Source organism: Achroia grisella, unplaced genomic scaffold (genome assembly GCF_030625045.1).
Source record: "Achroia grisella isolate CSIRO2021 unplaced genomic scaffold, CSIRO_AGI_Agris_v1 utg782, whole genome shotgun sequence".
Lineage (NCBI taxonomy): Eukaryota > Metazoa > Arthropoda > Insecta > Lepidoptera > Pyralidae > Achroia > Achroia grisella.
Window position 1 is genome coordinate 648,039 of NW_026713022.1, and position 23,093 is coordinate 671,131.

The 23,093-nt window shown below is 30.5% G+C and overlaps 1 protein-coding gene across 1 annotated transcript; it reads right to left on the reverse strand.

Moving 5' to 3' along the window:
- Positions 1 to 1,972: 1,972 nt before the first annotated feature.
- On the reverse strand, positions 1,973 to 22,555 carry LOC131851283 (uncharacterized). The gene is made up of 3 exons (XM_059201766.1): positions 22,375 to 22,555; positions 4,296 to 4,478; positions 1,973 to 3,173 (listed from the first exon to the last, which is right to left on the reverse strand). The coding sequence occupies exons 1-3, from the start codon at positions 22,430 to 22,432 to the stop codon at positions 2,968 to 2,970; spliced, it is 447 nt and encodes a 148-aa protein (XP_059057749.1). The 5' UTR covers positions 22,433 to 22,555; the 3' UTR covers positions 1,973 to 2,967.
- Between the last annotated feature and the right edge of the window lie 538 nt (positions 22,556 to 23,093).

Consider the following 23,093-nt stretch of genomic DNA (forward strand, 5'->3'; position numbering starts at 1 on the left):
GGAGATAATTCTTGATATAGCGTACGTAGCTACTTATAAGACTGAATATGTATCCGTCCACGTGAAATTAACTTTACAATATTGTTATGTATAAAGTGTATTGAGTATTGCATTGTATGTGTACCCGTCCACTAAAAATAAATACTTTTTTTAACATTTATTACACTTTTTGTTATAAATGCTAGCCCAAATCCTACAGCAAATGAGTATCTAAACATAGTTTAGTTTATAGTTTTTCTCAGTGTACGACATTATATATTCGATCTCATTATTATGTGCGCTTCGTATGTAACCTATACATGCCTCATTGTCCTGAATATCCTAGGTTCCTGTATATTTCAATATCCACCTACACGAGAAAATTACGTCATACGATTCGGCGCAGCGGTTCTATTTTGATGACGTCATCCGCAATTACATATAGATTCTAAGCAATCACGATGCTTTTAGCATGGGCGACTGTGAGTTTATGCCTGCAAGCTGACGTTGAAAAATACTGTCTGTGTACTGTCTATTCCGATATATCAAATAGTTACGTGATATTTACATTATTACTGAGGGGTGTGGATTGTAAACAATTGGGAAGAAAGAAGCTCTATGAATAGTAACGTACGATATTAGATCGACATCCATGCGGTCCCTTCTGGAAACCATGGTTTATTCCTGATGAAATCAACTTAATGGGCTAACTGACCTAACTTTGTGTTTATCCTGTCATCCTTTACCTATACCGTCAAAGTGTTCGTTAATTCAGTATCTCAAAAAGGCCTTGTACAAACATTTATTTTACAGTAAGAACTAGTAAAATGTGAGCATCATTCAAACCAGGCTGTAGTAGTAGCTTATCGATATCCACCGTTCTAGAGATAGCTCTTGTTTAGCCTGTCACGACTGTTATTCCAGATTCAGTAAGAAGTATTCTTAACTTTCATTGGGTTGCAGATCGCAACACTCGATATTTTATCGGTGTTTTAATTATCGAAGAGTCAGAAATGTAAAAACGAAAATGAATAAAGAATAGAGAAATGTAAAACAAAACTTTGTTTGAATATCGATCAGAAAGCAACGATCGTTGATGCTAAAAGCATTGTGTCTGTTTATTGAATTGTTTATATATCTCCCTACCTCTATAATAGTACTATAGCACGCGTGTTCACCCCCTAATGACCTTCGCGACCGAGGGAGGTTTTGTTTACGATTAAAGGCAGCGATCACAATTTTCTTTGTGTTTGCTGCGTACTTGCATAGCTGTATATTTTCTTATTGCTGTTGGTGAAATGATATTCTCCAATAAAGAAGTGGTAAAAGTGGAAAATAAACTTTAATGGGAGTTCACTCCCTCTTCACATTTGGACTGGAATGACTAAAATAGCCAGATAAGCAATTCCAAAAGTGGAAACTAGAGAATGATGTTAATTAGTGTACCTCTATCGCGGCTAATTCACTAGGAATTAACAGCATTGGTTTCTAGTGGTACCGTGTGGAGTCTTTACCAAGGTATGGTAGGATAAGAGGATTGTTAATTGTGCTATTACTAACTATGCTCTCCATTATGTTGTAGGTATTTACTGAACAATTGACACTTCAGGGGTAATAATAACTTATCCTAAAGCTTTTTTAAAGAAAGGGAAACATTTTTAAAATATATAGGTACATATGTATGCAGTTACTTCTCATGCCTAGAAGATTAATATACGTATGTACGTATATTAATATTATATTATGTTAGAGATTTTAAGTAGGCATGAGAAGTAACTGGCCAACGAATATGAACACTTTGTAATTACTTTCGATTGGTAGGTGCCATCGATTACCTCTATGCTGGACGTCAGGATTTTTTGCATATGTGGAATTAGCGTAAGTCCCATGTCTCGAGACTGGTGAGTTTTTAGTGGTGTAAAATTATAATTGCACCTAAGTATTAACTTTAATTAATGCGAAACAGTGTTGGAAATTAAAAACAATGTTGGGAAACAACTTTATTTAAATATATAGCAGTGACCTAATAATTATTTTCTTCGTGACCATCATGAGATTCAAATGTCATGAATTTAAATGCTATAAATAAATACAATATTATCTCAAATATATTTTAAACTGTCTGAAGTAAAGGCACATGCAGAATGGTCCGTTTAAGTGTTAATAATATCATTGTCAAAGACGCCCTTATTTTAATACTAAAAATACAAGTAATTCGAGTTTGTTAATCCATTAAAAATAAAAAAAATATTTACAGTTAAAAATACATAAACTCAACTATGAAACTAGTGTAGACAGTATCTGCTTAAAAACCAAGTGATAGACATCTAAAATAATGTTAAGTAGCAACTAAAAAAATACACTACAAATATAATTTTTATTTCAATACGAAATATTTTTAACGATGTAAAATTATGCACCTATTTTATAATTTCTGTCGGTAACTTTTCTTCAGTATATTTTAATACACAGATATACAAGTTGTCTGTAGCTTCGGTAACAGCCGGTGGGTACAGATATATTGCAAGTGGTCCCATGCTACATTAAATAAAATAAGCTAAAGAGTCCACTCACATAAAACATTTATAGTTTATCAGCTGTTTGCATCTATTTTTGCAAGAACTTTAATCATTACCCTCTAATTGCATTTCTTACTGAAACATAAAAAAATTAAGATTCTTTTAATGATAGCGTATGTGGTATGCATATTTCCCTACACTGGAGGCTTCAAGGTTGACTGTAGATCCTGCTAATTTAGAACATGAATTTTTTAAATCAGCTCTAAGCTTTCTTGTGTGTGACACAGATTATGTTAAATCTGTTTTCGGAATATATGGTAAAATTAACTTAGAGATTCAGGTTATTATTAGATATGAAGACGTTTATGTTTATAATAGTGACTGGACCTTTTGTATTTCTATTTAATGCATAATAGGTAATAACAAAGAAATTTGTACTATATTAATGGAAGTTTAATGTTAAATTAAGTTATTTGAAGAGAAGTAGGCCGAGTGGTGCCAGAAGTAAGGCCAGAGTCTTGCCAACAGTAGCAGCACCATTGCAGCCGTCGTAGTCGCAAGTCTCGCAGAAGGATGGGATCTCGTTCGTTCCGCTCGAGTAGTTAGGGCATTGGCTTCCGTAGTCGTCAGTTCGCTTCCAAGTGCAGCCTCGGGTTACTACCAATAGTCCGTTGACTGTGAAAAGTAAGCAAAAACGGTTTTAAAAATTTACATTACTCTTATTTATGAATACTTTTTTTAGTATTAACTATTTTGGGTATCGTCTACTAATTTGTTTTGTATAGATAGTAGTTTTTTATTACATAAAGTAAATTTTATATAATACAAAACTCGTATTTGTACGTGAGTAACTTAATGTAACTTGTCTTTAATGATTTTTGTATTGGTCCCATAAAAACAAGGATTAAGTGGGTTTATTTTTTTAACTCAATTTTATTTTAACCAATGTTACAAGACACATACACAAAACAGGAATAATAAATTTTGTAAATAAAAAAAAATATATAAAGAGACTCTTTATATATTTTTTTTTATTTACAAAATAGTCTATAAATCCAGCTCCCTACAATTATCTAATTGTAGGTACAAATTATTAGTTCCTATATAGTATAATGCTCCTGCTATTTATTAGGTAGGCTAATGGGCTTATTATTTTTATATAAAGATTTGATTATGTAAATACATAGTCAAACATGCTATCATAATATAGCGTACGTGATAAATGCATATGTGTCTTCTCTACTCAGATACATTTGTAGGTATAGTTATATTGACATATCTAAATGTATTTTAAATGACTAGTGTGAACAGGTTATAGAAACACGGCAGTATAGTCATTTTTTAAGTTCCCATCTGTAATATGTTTATCCCTCCAGAAGGGAACTTAATATTATTTAACCGCGTTACATATTGCGTTGTTGTCAATTAATAACTGTTGATTAACAAGAACAATAGAAGTTTAAGGACATACAACCTTCATACGTGATGTAGGTAATTGGAGTTCGGAGTGACATTGAAGTAAATATAGTTACGTCACTACTTAGTACCAAGATGGCATTGGAAATATATGTATATACTTAGACCAAGATGAACAACAAAAGAATACAATAGTAATACTGTATTATGTATTTTAATATGCTGCCACAACTTCTAGTTTATGAACTTCTAAGTTATGATCCGAATTTATAAATAAATTGGGAACCAACAATGAATATTAGTTATAGAAACTACGAAAAATGGTTGCTCATGTAGCTACAATACTTAAAATAATCTAATAGTACAATAGGTTTGACTTACTGTATTTCTTCTGCTTCTTACAAGCAGACTTAGAAGACGACAGGTAAGGGAAAGTGACTCCTGTTCTACCGTCGCAGTTTTCCAACTGGAATTGTCCAGAGTATTCACCTCGGCCAGCGAGGAATGGATCATTGCAGAACGGGTTTATGTCCGATGAGCATGTCCAACAGCTCACTGAGTCACCTGGAAATACAAAGATTAAATATTTTGTGTATTTCTTCCACAGAACCATAATATAATAATAATATCTCACGGCAATTCAAACAGCGCCATTTAGTCCCATGCTAAGCTAGCTAGAGTTTAACTTCTACAAATGCACAGATGTTTTTTCTTAAATACATACATATTATACATAGAAAACACCCTGGCTCATAGAAACAATCATACTCGTGAATAGAAATGTTTGTATCGAGGAACTGACCCCGCGACCATTGGAAATAAGGCGGTGTGCTAAACTGCTAACCACCAATGCCGTCGATACGAATAAGATTTTTTTTAAGATTTTTTTTAACTTAGCTTATAATTACAACATGAGAATAAAACCTCTGTAGGCGCGTACTTTGTGTTAAGAGAAAGCTTAGTGGCTACGGCTTAGGGAACTATAAGGTCAAAGGTCTGAGAAAGTAGCTCCTCTTCATATTCTGTGTTATTAGTTATCTGAATAATTATTTATTAACTTAATATAAATAATTATTATATTTATAAACCTAATATATTTATTAACCTAATTTTAAATTATGTGGATGACATAATTTAAAATTAGGTTAGTGACAGTGTTTTGGTTTAGTTCTATTTATATTCGAATGGATAGTATATTATCTAGTTTGTTTTTCATAAACTAACCTAGAAATGTTTTTTGTATACTACCGTGCTAGCCTTCAGAAATAAGTAAATAGTGATAAAAACTTAATAGTTGTCTCACAAGGCCCTTTCAGTCAGTGAATCGGTAGTCGCATTTGACACGCTATGCCGCTCTCTGACAATGGTCGAAGGTACTTACTCTAAGCACAGAATACATAATGGTAGGTAGCGACTGATACTGTAGGTACTCGTAATAACACAAGTACCTAATAGTAGATAATAATCACGCGCAATGCGCAAAAAGAGGATCTACGTGTATGCAGATCATTAATATTTGTAATTGATGGGAATTGTATGAATCTATTCAGGTGAATAAAGCCATATGGTAGTTTTGGCTAATTTAAGGAACAAAACTGGTGTTACAATATTTATCTGTTATTTCACATTAATATTACCGACCTCTCCTAATATTTACTTTCCCAGACATGTTTCGTAACAATGATATGTGAATTTTAATATGCAGTTGTTTGATGTTAGATGGCTAGGTTAAAACGATAAAGATATTATAGCACAACAACCGTTTTCATTGCATGATCATAAATCAATAAAGATAAGAAATGCTCTCCAGTGTAGTAGAGTTTAAGTCAAAATTATTTTAGAAGTGGGATATTAACAATTTTAATATTTAAATTGCGCTGAAATGTTCATTGGACACAACATTTGCTAGATTTATGTAGGAAGTCAACAAAGGTGTGCACACACACGTGAATTCATAATTACAGTAAATGAGTCAGTACATAGTCGAGTAAGTAGATTACACTAAATGAATAACGTCATTCACCACTTGCTATTGTTTTTCTGCGTGCGTGGGAAACGTCTCGATGTTTTTATGAGGAAGACAATTCTTTTGTTTACTTGGCTTGAAGATGAATGTGGAACTAGTTGCATACAATAATCTAGATTGAAAAACTTGAGAACGGTTCAAGTCCATTGAAAGACACATTGATGTACGAAATCAATTATAGCTACATATAACTATTAGACCATTAATGAGACTTGCAATTTTAGGAATATTATAGATTGAATTCTTTTTTAAAATACATCTTCTGCGGCTGCGCTTCAAGTCTCTGGTCCAAAATTGTGGAGAGAAGCATCTGGGAACAGAAAACTAGACAAAGATTGATCGTCCACCGAATGCGTAACTCAAATCTTTTTCAGTGACGATATTCTGGGACTTGCATATAATGAGCAAATTAGACAAATATTTTATGAATGACAATTAAATATATCGGTACAGAACATTATAATATGCTTTAAACAGTTTACTATGTATGACAACAATTCAAGATTATCCATAGTTCTAGCGGAATATACCATATCTACATGTAATATAAGTCAATGAGCTTGGACAAGCCTCTTTGTGTATACACAGAGATAACACATACTCATGACTGTACTTATTAGACATATTGTCTAAAAAATAGAGAGACCTTGTGATAAATAGTTTGACTCTACCTTAGTTTAGTGTCGGATTTACTTATGTATTAAAACAGTAAAATGCAGACACACATATCACCACGCCTATTATTTAAGTGGTGTACAATGGAAAACAATCTTACAGCCCTCCTAATGATAGGTGGCGAATGCAGATGATACTCCAAACCCGGAATAACTTATGAGGCTCCTGAAGGCCAACTTGACGAATACGTATTTAGTCTGGGGATACCACTATGGGCTCTGAGCGTCGTTTCGATCCCCGTTTGAATCGGACGGGGATCCATCGGAGGGGACGTGTGGTGGTAACCGTCGCCTATGTAGGTGAACAGTGTTTAGAACATCACGTTATCATGTGGCAGCCATGATACTAGTCATTACATGAATAGCATGTTGTTACCAGTTATAGTGTTATTTTTAGTCTAAACAACAGATCTAAGTGTTACTTGTTGAGTAGTATAATTTTCCAGTTTGAGTCGTATATGGAGTTACTCAAGCACGAATAGTGCATTGACCGACTTACTGAGGTACATACCCAGTAAGAACTTCATAGAGTTACGATAAACGTTAACCGCTATGTTACTTGTAGAGCCGCGTAATAGTACCTATAGAATTTTCCATAAGAATCATGAATTTTACTATAAGTATATGTAAAATTTGTTGTTGTTACTTTCATGTTACGGTTGACAGCTAATGTTTTATAACATATATACAACTGTACTAAAATGAGATTTTAGAGGGTAAAGTCAATTTAATAGTCACAAATATGTATTATACCATGACCAGATGTTATGCTGAATAAAGTATGCCTATTTAAATGAGGTATGTACTTCATTACAGATACGGATTTGTATGTCTATCATCGACATTGTGCTATAACGTGCGGAGTGTGTATATTTACTACATTTTATAGATAAACATTATCGCGAAAGCGGCTACTGAAATATTTGTAATTTGATAACATTTGCCTTTCAAGTTTAGATTGTAAAGATACCTATTTGTTTTATAAAAATGCAAATTCCACAAATGTATACGAAACATTCTAAAATTTCTTTACACACAGTGTTATCTTAAAGATTCTGTACTAAATTAACAACGTGATATAAACGGAGATTTTCATTTAGGCAAATTATTAAAGAAACCATATTAAACGTAATGGCAAAAGAGACCTACAGGCTCATGTAGTTGTTCTTTTGTAAAAATGTATTTCACAATAGGAGCAGTCACAATCAGCAATACCTGCTTATTTTAAAGAAAATTAAACGGTATGTACATTTTTATCTATATCTAAATAATACTAATTTAAAGAAGGATTAGGGCGTTTTAGACATCTGTAAACAATTATAAATACTTGTTTTAATATCTGTTAATTTATTTGATAATCACTTAAATCAAATAAATAAGTAGCTACTCGTACGTGATTAGAAACATGGCATACTACAATATTTCATTCAATGAAAGACATATTGGAGATATAACTATGCTATATAATGTATCCCTGCTTAGTTATGGTGTTTTATTATTTGCAATTAGGGCACCAGGTCGTGACACTGGCACGAAGATACCTAATTTGTTGGTTTAATATGAGTACAGAAGGTCACTTTTACTGACACGCTCTCACACATTGATGGCTTTCGTTTATTGGGAAATTTGGCGTTAATGGATCTTTCTCAGCCTTTGTAATGTTCCCCCTATATTTGGTATTCACTATGTACGTTGTAAATAATGTTATAAATGTATCTTTATGTTAAGCTGGCTTCCAAACTTCCACAGAAAAATCTTAGTAGCCTATCAATATATCATAATAAGAATTAATATTTGAATTGTTAAGTTTTTTTATGTTGATGTGACAATGATATAATCAGATTACTAACTGGTAAATTAATTTCGGACAAGACAATACAAGGACATTTAGGATATTGTTTTGATAAAAAATTTGGATACTAAAATGAGTAGTACATTTGATTTAGAAAATATGTATTTTATATAGGAATTGTGAATATTCTTTTATGATATTGGCGGAAAAGCAAGTAAATTTTCATGACATGAAAAAAACTCGAAACATTCCTCGTAATGTAATGAGACAGTTTGGCATCTAAAAGTACATATTTTATTATTCGACAGCATGTAGAGGGATGACATTATGCAATATTTTGACGGTTGAAAGCGTGGGTAGAGGTAGCCAGGTAGGTATGTAATTATCGTAATGTCATATTTAAAGAAATTTTATTATAAACGTTTATCGTAAGATTTTTTAGTTTACAACATAATTTCAATAATAAATTGTTCGGTTGATTTCATTGTGTGAGTTTGGAATAGATAATCAATATAGATAGTACAATAATCCATCTATTTTTTCTAAATTCATTAGAACGGAAAATTAAAAGAGCTATCATTAGGAATTTATAAAAAGTGTTCTTATGCTTTTTGCTACTACTGACATTGGAAATAATTTGGTTAGATGAGGATCTTTTATTGTTGATGTATTAAGTATCGTCGTAGCATATTTGCACAACCTTAACTTATTATGGACGGTTTTCATTTTATTATTGTCGAAAAAAAACTGTTTTTACTATTACTATAAATAACTTCTATTTGCTATAAGTAATAGCAAAGTTGCTTTCATATTTTTTTTAAATTTATGAATCCGTAGTGTACATTATAAATGACATCATTAAACAGGAAAGTCTAAAACATTTTCTGGTATATTGTCTTGTCATGAATAATAACATCGACCTATAATACATCAATACAATATTTAAATTCGGGCCATACCTTACCACAGTCTTTACTTCAGTATGTAGGTACTATACGTACTATGAATGACGTAACACGCCTGTTAAATATTCGGAACATTACACCTTTTGTACGCACTATAAGAATGAATACGAATGTACTCGTGCTCATTTAATGTAAACGTTTGTTTTCAACTGAATTTAAAAAGGAGGTTATTAATTCGACAGCATTTTTGTCGGTAGAGAACGTCGTGGCCTAGTGGTTTACTACCCCGATTTGGACACAAAGGTCCTGAATTTGTATCTGGCTGGTACAACACACATCAATTTATATTTTATACTGACTCTCTGATGATATAGACACTGATGTAAAGGCAAATTAATCCAAGATGAAGGATTCTTCATATCATGTTGAAATTGAATAATGTCATTAAGTGTTCATTTCGACGTCAGTTGACAATGCCTCTGACTGTACCATCTGGTATACTAGTTATGTCGGTATTATCGTAATGCTGAACGATAATATCTATTCCATTTACTAAAATTCCTTTTGCTTTTATATGGGCTCCATACCACATATTAGTGACAATAACCTAATTTATAAGAAATCTATTAAAAACATTTATGTATATATAAAAAATATTTTCTAACTAATCAAAACATACGTTTTATAATATCATGTTTATTTTTGTTTAATAGTATACTTACTTTATTGCAAAATGCGCAAACCCAATAACTTTTCGTAACCATCAAAGTGACCTTATCATACTGAGTATTTATCTTGTACCAAACTGGAATCTTGCGTCACTAATGTGTACCTTATTTCTTAACACCCGACGTAAAGGAAGAAGGGCCTAAATGAGCAGTGATGTCAGTTGGTTCTTTATCGGTATCTCCTATTTATAACAATCGTAAAGCTCATAACACACGCTGTAATAATTCTGTGCGACTTATTTATCAGTAAAATAAACGAATATTTGAATATAACTATTCTAGCGTCTTATTCTTTATTTTAGCAAATGAAAGTATGTAATAAAATTATTATTTAAATAGATCTGTTGTTGTGTAAGTGTAATAACACTTCTATAAATATAGGTACAAATAGGAGTATCAACTTATTACGGTTTAAATAAGACAATAATTTTGAAAAACGTAACCATGGAATATGGAAAACAATATTCAAAGCATAATAAGTCCACTGTGGCGAATTGTTCAGAAATTAACCACATTAGTCTCCAAGGGCAACTCCATATTCGTCATTTTGTGGTTGATTTTGTAATAAAAAAAGTCAACCAGCGTCTCTACCAAATTTGTTTATCAGATAACATTCATAATATCAAGAGTAATAGGTCCCACCAATTTACCTATAGAAAATTGCATTGAGGAAACGCTAAGGAAGTTATAATTGAGCTAGTAGGTACATAAGTAGATTTACTATACTTTATATTATGAATCTCTAATCCATTACACTTTCTAACTTTCGACTACTCTATCTATTTCCTGTCACTCGCGATAATATATCGAGATACTTTTATTCATCTGCTGTGCACAGACCTTAATTTAGTCGCTAATTAAAAGTTATTTCTACGTGACACATATCCGCCATGAACGCACGATTTAAAAACATAGTATAGGAAAATGTTTCTAATGTTAACTTCGCTAATTCTGCACCAATTTCGATTATAATATTCGAAAAAAAACCCATTGGTCCTATTGGTTGTAGTATTATGTTATTTAGGATACAGCTTTTCCCAAAAATGGGCTACCAACCTTAAAAAAAGAGTTCTGAAGCATATAATATCGGATATAACCCAGAACATATAATCCTCATAAAATTTATGTTTTTATAATACTAAAATGTAGAAGTATAAATGGATTATCATTCCATATGGATTTTTTCAAACATTAATTTACTAAAATTATGTATGAACATGTGACTTCTCCATCTAATTTTACAGCTCCTGCTGGTTATAGATACAGCTAATAAAAAATGTAGATAAATACAAACATCTGACTATACATTTTAAAAAAGACAGTATAAAATATTTATATCAGTACAATATGTATAAATAGTTATATAAGATATAGAAATCTAATAGCCAATCAACTAATCAAATATATATTCCTCCAGTAATAACGCAGTTGCTTTCACTTTCTAAAGTTTTTAACGCGGGTTCGTCGACCCTAACTTCCATATTTCATTAATAAGTTGAATAAAAAAGTTGAAAAAACAAGCAATTGTTTCACACGGAATAAATAATTTTCTGTAGTAAAAGAAGGTCTATATTCTAAGCCAAACTTCCAGGGCAATCGTTGTGTGAAAACTGCATTATTTAATATAATTGAAATGACAAAGAAGTTGGCGGTCCATCTGATAGTAAGTGGTTATCGTCGCCCATAGAAAAGCACTACATCACATAGAAAAGCACGATATCACGTTATTATGTGAACTACTTATGGTTTGCCATTTCTTAAGGACTAAGTTGTTAAGTCTCTTGTCCTGTAATTTCACTACTTTCAATTGAAATAGTCTGTATTTCGCAGACGACTTTTTACAAAAGCTTTTTACTTTTTATAAAATCTAGTTTATATATCTTCAACACTATTATCCGCGTTGGGGTAATCAGAGGCATTGTTTGTAACTGTCGACGTTATGATGAAAGCATCACTTAACATTTCACAACATGAATCGAACGTGGTAGTAGCAAGTTTAGTGTCTTGAATTAATATGGTTCGTTATATGGTAAGTATTTTCGTAATTTTTGTCAAATGAAGAGATAATGTGAAATTAAATTAGACCTATAAAGTTATGTTGTCAGTCAGATCAGATCAAATAACCTCTGTAAATTAAGTAGTAATTTTATGATTCAACAGTTGTACAATTCAATGACTGACTTACAAAAAATCATCAAGGTTTATTAGATTTTTTAGTCTACGCCTACAGCTATCATACAATTCAACCATTCAATCATTCTAACAATGTCAAAATAGTTTCACGTGGACCAAGTAGCGATTTTTATTTAAATGCCAAATATATATTTTAATGGACGATAATGGAATGGTGCACGGTTTACACTGGACCTCATTAGGGCACGTCTTTGAGCTCATCGTTACAAATTCACCATGAATTTATCACCTTCGTTTGCTTGCTAGCTATGAAGTCCTCATTACTAACAATCCTCTTCCCAAATAGGTTTATAAAACATCAATAGTTTTGATCTAGTTATATCAATTAAAAAAATCTAAAGTTTGATTTAGGAACTCAAACTTGCCAAGGTCTGAGGTGTACTGAAGGTATTTACGTATTAGGTAGTGAAACAATAACCGGCCAAGTGTGAATCGGCCTCGTGCGCTGAGGTTATCGCATCAAGGAAAATATTTTTTGTTAGAGTCATGAATCTCATGATCTCATGAATATTAAAAAAAAACAAAAAATGTACCTACAATGAACATAATATGGTTAAGAAGAAAATGTATATTTTAAATTGTTTAGAGGCCAATTAAGGCACGTACTACCAACGTTTAGTTACTATGATTTCTATGACTAAGAATTACAAACATGTGTGTTAGATTGTATGATTATAATTAATTTTATAACTCACATTACATTGTTACTTGAAAAGTAACTTAAGTAAGCGTGTTATTATTTTTATTAATCCATTAAAAAAGATTTTTAAAATAAGGTTTTAAATTGTAGTTGTCGCTAAATAGTATTCTGCCTTATTGATCTAGTTGGATCCATTGAATAAATAAGGGTGATTAATGATTTTATCATGAATCACCCTTATTTATTCTACAGCACAATGAACGAACAAAACGACGTTTCCCATCACTATTTGTGCGTATTTTTATAATGCGTTCGTAGTATTTAATGATATAGAACATCTACTACATATATTTATTCTTTTTTAGTTATTCTTGACATAGTTGTCTCTAGTATCTTGAAATTAGTTTCACAAGCATATTTTCTACATTCGCTAATACATAGCGAATTAAGTATTATTTTCACGATACCAAGATGACTGACTATTCTAGTATGACAAAATAAAGAAAAATTATGATTATATTCCTACATTGATTGAATCAAATAAAATAATGTCAATCTTTTGCAGGAAAAAATAAGTGGATTGAAGTAAACTATATATTTGTAATTTGATAATAAGGGCAAGTACCTTCGAATATGTGTCATCGATTTGACCTCAATTCGATGCGGATCCGAATAAGAACGACAAAAAACCTTTTGTGTTAACCGCGATTGTACAATAAACTAGCATCTTATATAGTATCTCATTTCATGGTGTAAATGCTTAAGGAAACATAGAAATTAATCGAGTAATGATTTTAATAGTAGATGTAGTAAGCTGATTTATAGAACTAGTTACATTAACTTTATTTATTTTGACTAGACTCTTTTTGTTCTTATTAGAAATAGGTCTTTATTCAAATAAACTTAAATTTAAGGACTTTTGATTAGTCAAACTTTTATTTTAATCTACAACTCATTTCGAAAAGTAGTCTTAAGACAAGAAGAACGAGAATGCTAAATGATATGAGCATTAAGCAGGCCTATTCTAAAAAAATCAATAAAGTTTAAATAAATGAATAAAGCGTGCAAGAAACCTGCGTGTTGCTCTCATAAACGATTATTTGTAAAAATACGATTTGTCGGAATAAAACTATCAAATAGTGCGAATTCATTACAGTCAAAATATTAAAAGTACAGTTGGTTGAGTAACTATATAAATAAATCATATTGATCAGAGCAGACCACCCAGACCAGTCGTACCATGCAGTTTGATCTATCATAGGGCCCCATTGGTCCCATGTAATGTAACTTAATTAATTTGGGAGTGCAAATTTTATTATGCCCTATAGTTTCTTTGTACCTACTGTTTATGACATATAAAAGAATAAAACTCGCCATGTATTACTAATACACAGTGTCTGTAAATATTTTCGTATTTTTTAGATCGAATGTTTGTAGATACATTTTTATTGAGTGTCCTATGAGTAGAAGTAAGTGTATAAAATTCACATTACTGGGTAGTTTTAAAATAGGTTTCTTTTAATTGGATGATCTATACTTTTCTAGTAAGTGTGTAGCTAAGAAGAACAAAATATATTTTATGTTATAAAAATACTTTATAATCACAATATCATCGGAAAATTACGACAATATTGTAATAAGCACTGACCATAAGCGCTGTACTTATAAAACTGATTATTTGTAGTCGATAATAAATTCGTCATTTTATGACCAACCATTTAAGAGGGGTCATTTTATTATATAATTAGACAACAATGACGAAAGGGGCAATTTGTTCATTTCCGGTGTTTAAGACCCTTATTCAATTCATTGTGTAGAAAATAGTCTATGGAAAAAGTATCCTGGTGAATCGGTCAAATATCGCCTAGATAAAGCAAATTTCTCGTAATTATTTATGTATCTATACAATAATGTTTACTAATTTCAGTTAGGAAAAATCACAAAACGACATATAGACTAGAATATAGACAAATAAATACAATTGCTATAAATTAATGATAAATATAAAATAGTCTGATTGTGTATATTATTTCACTATGAAGGCAAGCTTAACTACAAATATAGCAAATTCTGCCCCACCAGTACAACTATTTAAATGCGAGTACCTGGGAAAAGTCAACCTAAAACCTCATTATACCTAAACTAACATGTGATAGACACACGATATGCATATTTATACATTAAAGTGAATATGAAAAAATAAATGTATGTTACAAACAACTAGTCGAAGTACTTACAAAAATGACTGTTATACCAAGCGTAATTTCACAATCGTAGTAATTAACAGGACATAATATAATTACGGTGTCATCTATTCTCTAACTAATCGGACGTACTTGTAAGTGGCCTGGCTCATCGCAGCCGTGACCCTCTGACCCCATAACAACGGTCTGAGGCCACAGGCCATCTTACTCATCGCGAACGCAATGCAGATGAAATTAGACCGATGCTCGTGTGAACTGCACTGCTACTGGGAAAGACTCATAGATAAAAATAAATAAGACAACACATTGGCTGTTAGTGCCAAAATTACTGGTCATGTCTATCAAATTAAACTAAAGGAAGAGTGTTGCAAAAATATTATTTATTATACCACATTTCTTAATCCAAAGATACATACAAATTATTACTGAGTGTCAACTCACAGCCCAAACTACTGTCTACGAAACTGACATTTGGGACATGTGTATATTTTAAAAAGCAAGCATCCAGTAGGATTATTATAAAATCAACTTAATGATCCCACTGCTGGAAACCCACGGGTAAAAGTTATGTCTCATCATTTATTATGAATAAATGATAGAGAGGCGTGGTCAGTAATAATAATAGATATACTATTTATTATACTATAAACACAGTCATTCATGACCTAATTACAACGTATCTAGAATTATCATAAAATTACCAATTGCATTTAAGACGGCATTACATTGTGACACAAAAAGTAAGATAATATATACGTAAATATAAAAGCTCATTGTAACATAAAGGTCTTTAGGCATTATTTTTAATTCAAATATTTCAACGCCTAATGAAGCATTATGTATTCACACTATTGAAATAAATAAAACAGAGGAGGGACTTAACATCCAATTAAAAAAAACCATGTGGGTAGTAATATAATAAGTCCTACATCTAACAATTATTCTGTTCTATGAAAAACTGAGTAAAATTGTAACATCTTGACATGAATTACGTGGAATTAAAATTTGAACAAAAATTAAGAATAATCGTTAAAGTAAAATCGAATACAATTGCTATAATCAATGATAGATATAAAATATTCCGATTGCCTTCATACGTTTTAGATAAATTTGTCAAAATGTTTTGTACCTTTTTGCTAAAATCATGTCAATTAACGTAACATTGTTCATTAATACAAACAAATCTAATTCGAATATCCTATTTTAAATGCTATTACAGCGTCAAACACAAATCAATGGTGTGATTTGGCGTCACAATAGCTACGGTCAACGGTTCTTATGGGGGTCATGACTTTTTTATTGAATCCCATTAAGAATTATGCGGGTATAAATTCAAGGATATCACTTCATTTTGGAAATTACTTTTAATTTAGCCTGTGAATTTATTGATTGATTAACAATATACATGAAAAAATCTACTTATTTTTTTAGTATTTTTTAGAACGAAACGGGGCGTGATCCGTAAATTAAAAACTAAAATTCATAATGGATATATTATTTTAACTGACTTTAATTTTGGGACTCTATTGTTGTGTATTTATATGTATGTATTGGACGAAACTTTCTATAATAATTTTGGATTCATTTTCATAATTATTTTTGCAATTAAAATGATTACATAAGATAAAACCCAGTAGGGTTTTATCTTATGTAATCATTTTATTAAATATCAAGATGTTTCTTCTAAACAAAATTTTATTACATGTATCTTCATGATCACAATATCGCAATCATTAAAAACGTAACATAATGTTGCTTTTTGCAATTACTATGTATACGACGACTTTCTTTTGGTAAGTATTTCTTGTTATATACTTACCAAAAGAAAGTCGTCAACGAAAATGAGTTTTATCCAATAAAATTCAAGTTTCAACACACTCGTGGTGTTTTTTGTCAGTCAATCACTTCTGTACATTGTGGCAAGTAAATTCCATTACATAAAATTGTTTGCAATTCAGTAATGAAATGACAAGGTACAAAAATATTTACATATCAGAGCACGCGCTGATACATAAGCGGTTTGTTATAAAATACGTGGGTACCTAGGTAATAAGGATGATTGTATTTTAAAACATTATCTCATACATTCGCTTTTAATAGGTAGGTAGGTTGGTACTGTATTATGTATTTTTATTTGTTTACTTGCTGGTTGGGTGTGTTAACTGCCAGATATTAATTTATCGCAGGAACTTAGGTTAGAGTTTATTACTTTGTCGTAATCAGTGTTTGCCAGACGATCGCTTTCCCCACAGATGCCCCCAAATTTCCCTAAATATCAGTTATTAAAGAATATATCCCGAATAAAAAAATCGACAGTAGTACTAGCAAAGTATACCATATAATATTGGTATTTTAATTTTTATAGCTTGACTTGTTTTGATTTCTTCAGGTCACTTAAATTATACATTTGACACTTAAAACCAACTCAATCATTAGAAATGGGAAATCTACTTTAAAGTCAAAGGATAATTCCAAAAATTTTAATATTTTGATTTAACGCAGAAGACTATTACCAGTACAATATAATTAGCGTGTGATGTACCATCGCCAGTACGTACCCATATACCGTATTTTTAAAACAATCATATAATTATCTAAAATCTTTGTTTTGTTATTTTAAAATTGCAAGTAGGTACGATACAGTGTTTGTACACAACTGTATACACAATGTATACCTATATGTTGTTTTAATTATGTCATTGTGTGAGTTTGGAATGTTTCGTCACGCTAGAAAGCGGTCCCTTCGTTCGCGCTCACAATAATAAAGGGCTTCAAAAGTATGTCAAACCATGACCGAGTGAAAGTTCATTCGTGTTTTGCGTTGTGTTAAATATTCTCTTATCTTTACTCTTAAATATTTAAGAGTAAATCCTAAAATTTCCAAATTTTGAGAAATCGACTCTTAATTTAATTTAATTTAAAGTCTAATTCCTAAAATTTTTGATTAAATGCAGTATTGTATAATATTAAGCGTGTCATGAATAAATATGTTTATTTTAAAAAAAAAAGTTTTTATTATATTAAAGATAATTAAGTAATAAAGTAGAATCCTCTATCATTTTAATCCTCTTTAAAAATATGTATTTATATCCAAAGCATTTTGAAGATCTATGACCTACACACATGAAAGAAAATGTTATCCATATGAAAATCTCTTTCTTATGGCAGATGATTGAATAATATGTCGTATTTATTGTATATAATACATATACAGATCCAGGTATTTAAATTTATAGTACTAATAAATTCCATAATGTATCTGTATACGTATTTTAATATATTACCTATATCTGATTGATTTAAAAAGAAAGAATATGATTGTTGTTTAATTACAAAGATTCGTTCCAGTCTTCTATAGGCAGATAGATGATTTTATAATTACTTTAAAAAATAAACTACTCAATAAATAACTTTACGTGAAAACATATTACATCCGATAGTTTTTAACAAACTTAATATTTACTTCAAAATCCATTCATAACACGTCATGTCTAATTTTGGTAACAAGACAATATAGTTAGGTTTTATATAATTATATCATAGGTGTTATTGTTGGTTCTGTTGAAGTTCATTAGGTAAATTAAACTTGAATTGTATTTGGCATTTAGAAAAAAGAAACAGGATCCAAATCAGGTAAGCATATTCCTAAGTATAAAATATTAGTTTATATAGGTATATACGTGTTATAATAAATTCAATGTTTATTCCTGTCATATTATTGAGACTTACTAATAAGTTAATGTATATTTTATATGTATAATATTAGCTATCCGCTGCGGCTTCGCGAGTACATGTATTCATATAAATCATCCTCTTGAATCACTCTATAGTATTAGTAATACTAAAAACTGAATTAAAATCCGTTGCGTAGTTTAAAAGATTTAAGTGAACAGATAGTGGAAGTGATTTTATTTTGTACTATGTAATGATAAAATTGTTAATATAAGAGTCCCTACTTAGCGATCAACTTTCGCCACGAAGGCGAAATGGAAAAGTGAAGTGAGTCTGAATGTTTATTACCTTCTCACAGCCGGTCTTAATAAAATTATTGTAAATATACATAGATTCTATCACAAGTAGGGATAAGGTAAGGTTAATATTTATCAAAAAAGGATGAAATCGCGAATAACGGCTAGTATTAATAATATTTTTAACTTTTCAAAAACTGCTCAGTCAAGTGATCGATTTGGTACAATCAAAACAAATTTCTCTTTTGGTTGGTATACCATTTACAAATCTTATGGAATCAAAATATTAGTAAATTTTGTAAACTAGTCACGTCGGGGATAAAACATGTTTTTATAATAAGGAAAAAAAAACAATAATTTTGCACAAACAACTATGCCGCATCAGGTAAATATCTAGTCATTTACTTACTACGCAGCAGTATATATGAACTAATATTACGCTATTAACATACGATACATAATATAGAGGTTGTCTTGTTGTCTATCTCATTCAAGGTTTTATTGCCACAGCGTATGCCATAGTATAGTCAGAGAGTAAACATACATTGCCATGAAACAGTCTCTGTAGATAGACATGACATGTTATGTAATTTGCTTTGGAATAATTCTATTTTCCGGTGTGTAATTTTATTCTACAGAACAAAATAGATAGGTATTGTTATAAATAAACACAACAATAGAAATAGTTGACTTCTTACTATAGAAAATTATACAAAACACGATGATTGTAAATTGATTCGATTCGTTCTACGTTATGGGTAGTATAGCTTTCTAAAACTTCTTGTTTAGAGCAGCTGTAACACACGTAGTTATATAACCTATCACAGTACACCACAGTATACAGATCTGTCGATAAAACAAAATGTTATTATAACAATCTATAACAATAGGAATCCATACAATGGAAGTGAGTGTAGATAGGTATAGGATTTTAAATATGAATTCGAAATTCGAATTTGATCAAAGCATGTAACAAATCATTCGTAAGCCGAAAAATAATACATTAATTATAATAAAGTTTTCAATGCCAAAATTATTTTAAATTTGGGGTTTGGAATTAACTTACTAGTTTCAAATTGACTTAAAGTAAATTTCTAAAAAATATCGTTACTTATTTGCTTGAATTAAAACAGGAATAAAATTTTGTAATTAGCATCCACTTGCTGACATAAAGTTATTAGAAAGATTATATGTATAGTTTTCTAAATACAAGAATAAAAAGCCTAAAAAACCTTTTATCGTTACGCTATTCACAGTATTATGATATCTGATTATCTAAATATAATCTAAAGAAAAATCCAAATTATAATGTAGAATTAGAAAACATAACGTATCGATACTATTTTGAATTCAATTAATTTTACTCCAGTCACGTATTTAGATACCTAACTCTATTAATATTTCAAATTGCTCAACTACCACAGCAAGGGCTTGTTCAAAACCAGAATTAAAGATTTGTAAACCTGATTAATATAATATAATTATTTGATTATCAATAAATGTAAATGGAATATGTCGATGTGAATTTAAAAGTAAAACTTCGTGTATAAACTTTCCTTAGCGGTAGGTGGTAGGTACCTCTCGCAGTTATAACGTTGAATGTGCAAACTGGTTAAACAGGTTTGGTTTCGTTCTACAGATTGGCCCTTAGGTAAGCACAAAATTCCACAAGTTGTAAATAAATAAGTAGTAAAATGAAGCGTAATATGTAACACTCTAATTATAACCTTACAACCTTGCAACTTAGTCTCCCTTTTTTAAGGTAGAAGATAGCCTATGTCTAATTCCCGTATCGAATTTTACTTCGTCAAATTTCATTAAACTTCATTCAGTCGTTGAGTTGTAAAAATTCGCAAACAGACAGACAGACAAATTTTAATATTTATATGGACACCTAAGCTAATTTAATAGATATGAAAAATCGAAGTCAGTTTCAAATTAGCAATGATATCTCGTAATTTTCGCAATCGAAAACGTAGTCGAATTAATAACCTTCTTTTTTGAAGTTGGCTTGAAAATATAAGATCCGTATGAACGTATTACTTAACCGAAGTATGATTCTTAAATTATTTTTTTATGGACATAATGATTTACGTCCATAGAAGTCAAGATACATTACAACAAGTGATTTTAAACGTGTGTTTTGTGATAAACGAACGAATTCTCGATTTCCAATTGGTAATTAGGTATAGATTAAGTAATAACACTTGTCTATTTATAAATCAATTATTGTACATAGGTATGCGCATTACTATGCTGCTAATAAAATAACGAACACATTTTTGTTTACACATGGATTTTTTTAATATCTTTCCATAATACGTTCCTATAATAAACCCTAATCAAGTTTTCAAAGCGGATTTTTTTTAGAAAATTGGTACGCATACATTAATACGAGTAAGGTAAATGGGCTAAGTTACGATATACGTGTTGTTTATCTCCTGTTAAAAAACTGTTGAGTCTCCATTCCTTTATCAAATAACAATAACAAGCTCATTAAAGTATATACATTTTTTTAAGTTTTTTCTTCATATAGAAAATATATTGTACGTTTATCTATATAGTACTAGATATTTCCGAAATCTTCACCGGTATAAATCTTTATATCTTAAGAAAAGTTCTGGAAAAAAAATTCGTAGTACGTAAATGCTCGAATTCTAAACCTATATTCACCTAGGCTCTAACTGCAGCGACCTGTAGGCTAACCTAACGCATATATCAAGGTCAGTTAGTCAGGACTAGTTATATTATATAAATATATATATAAATCATACATAATACCTATTAGTACCTAATATTAAAATTATTTTTTATTTGAAGTCTTGATACAAATGACCTTGAAATTTGAAAATATATTGCGTCTTATCAAACAACTTTAAAAAGAAAAAGGTTTTCTTTTGAGAACCTTCTTTATGAAGTGGCCGTTAGTCGAATCCTATTATGTTTATTTGCTTATTTATAATATAAATCGATATTCTTTTTTTTATTCGGATAACTCTATTTTAATATTGATATCATATTAATATAGCCACGACTGATACCTTTTTCTATAAATTTTAGACAATAGGTACAATATAAAAGTACAATAAACTACTAAAATAAATTTTAATAACTAATCCCAAAGTTTGACTTTTTTTCTATAAAAATAGGAACACTAAAATTAGGTGTTTGTGTTTATTTTACGGGCTAAAATAACACTTATGTTTATTTGCGTGTTTTACGGACGAAGGCTTTGTACTTCAAAGCCTTCGTCTTTTCCTTTTACGTCGAGGGTTAGCAAAACACAACTCGGCGCTTTATTTAAAACAAAGTATATAATAAGAAACTCACCATATTCAACAAACAATGCTAGGAACAGTACAGGCACTAATAGCGCGAGATTTGCCATTTTGAGAGTTGTTAAATATAGATCACTATCACTATTTCCGAAATATTTAATTAGTTTATCAGCGAACGACCCGTGAGTGTGACGACGAACGAATGGCGAGTGAACGGCTCACGGGCTCAGCGGATCTGTACTTAGATGGGAGTGAGAAACAAACTTGCGTTTATTTTGTTCCGACCGCTTATTGGTTTGCAAAGTCTAATATTATATTGGTTTAGTATTAAAAATACTGTACATACAATGTTTGCAACGAAGTGCTTTTTATTACTAGTCCTAAGGTTATATTTTTCTTTAATTTCGTAAATTTCACAATTTAGACTTAAACCGTACACGCTTGGAGATGAAATTCCAATTCTATAAAGCGTATTTGCTATAATTTGGAAGACTTACATTAGTAATGTCATCCTTTGAAGGTTAACTGCTATACATACAATATAATATACATACATATTAATGAATATGATGAACAATACAAATTTAGTCCCTCTTATATCTTAAAATTGATGAACTTTAATAACCTGGGATATATATACTTATGATAAATTGCTATTCAGTATCATAAACATGACTAATAAATAATTTATCACGAATTTGTTATCAACATGAAATGATAGATCATGTTTAGTCTGTTTCATAAATTAAATAGAACTTATTCAGATTACAA

Excerpts from the sequence above, each read along its gene's own strand:
- LOC131851283 (XM_059201766.1), bottom strand. The coding sequence starts at position 22,432 with ATGGCAAATCTCGCGCTATTAGTGCCTGTACTGTTCCTAGCATTGTTT. Across the intron at positions 4,479-22,374 it reads AGCATTGTTTGTTGAATATG|GTGACTCAGTGAGCTGTTGG; the intron begins GTGAGTTTCTTA and ends TTGTATTTCCAG. Across the intron at positions 3,174-4,295 it reads TAAGAAGCAGAAGAAATACA|TCAACGGACTATTGGTAGTA; the intron begins GTAAGTCAAACC and ends TACTTTTCACAG.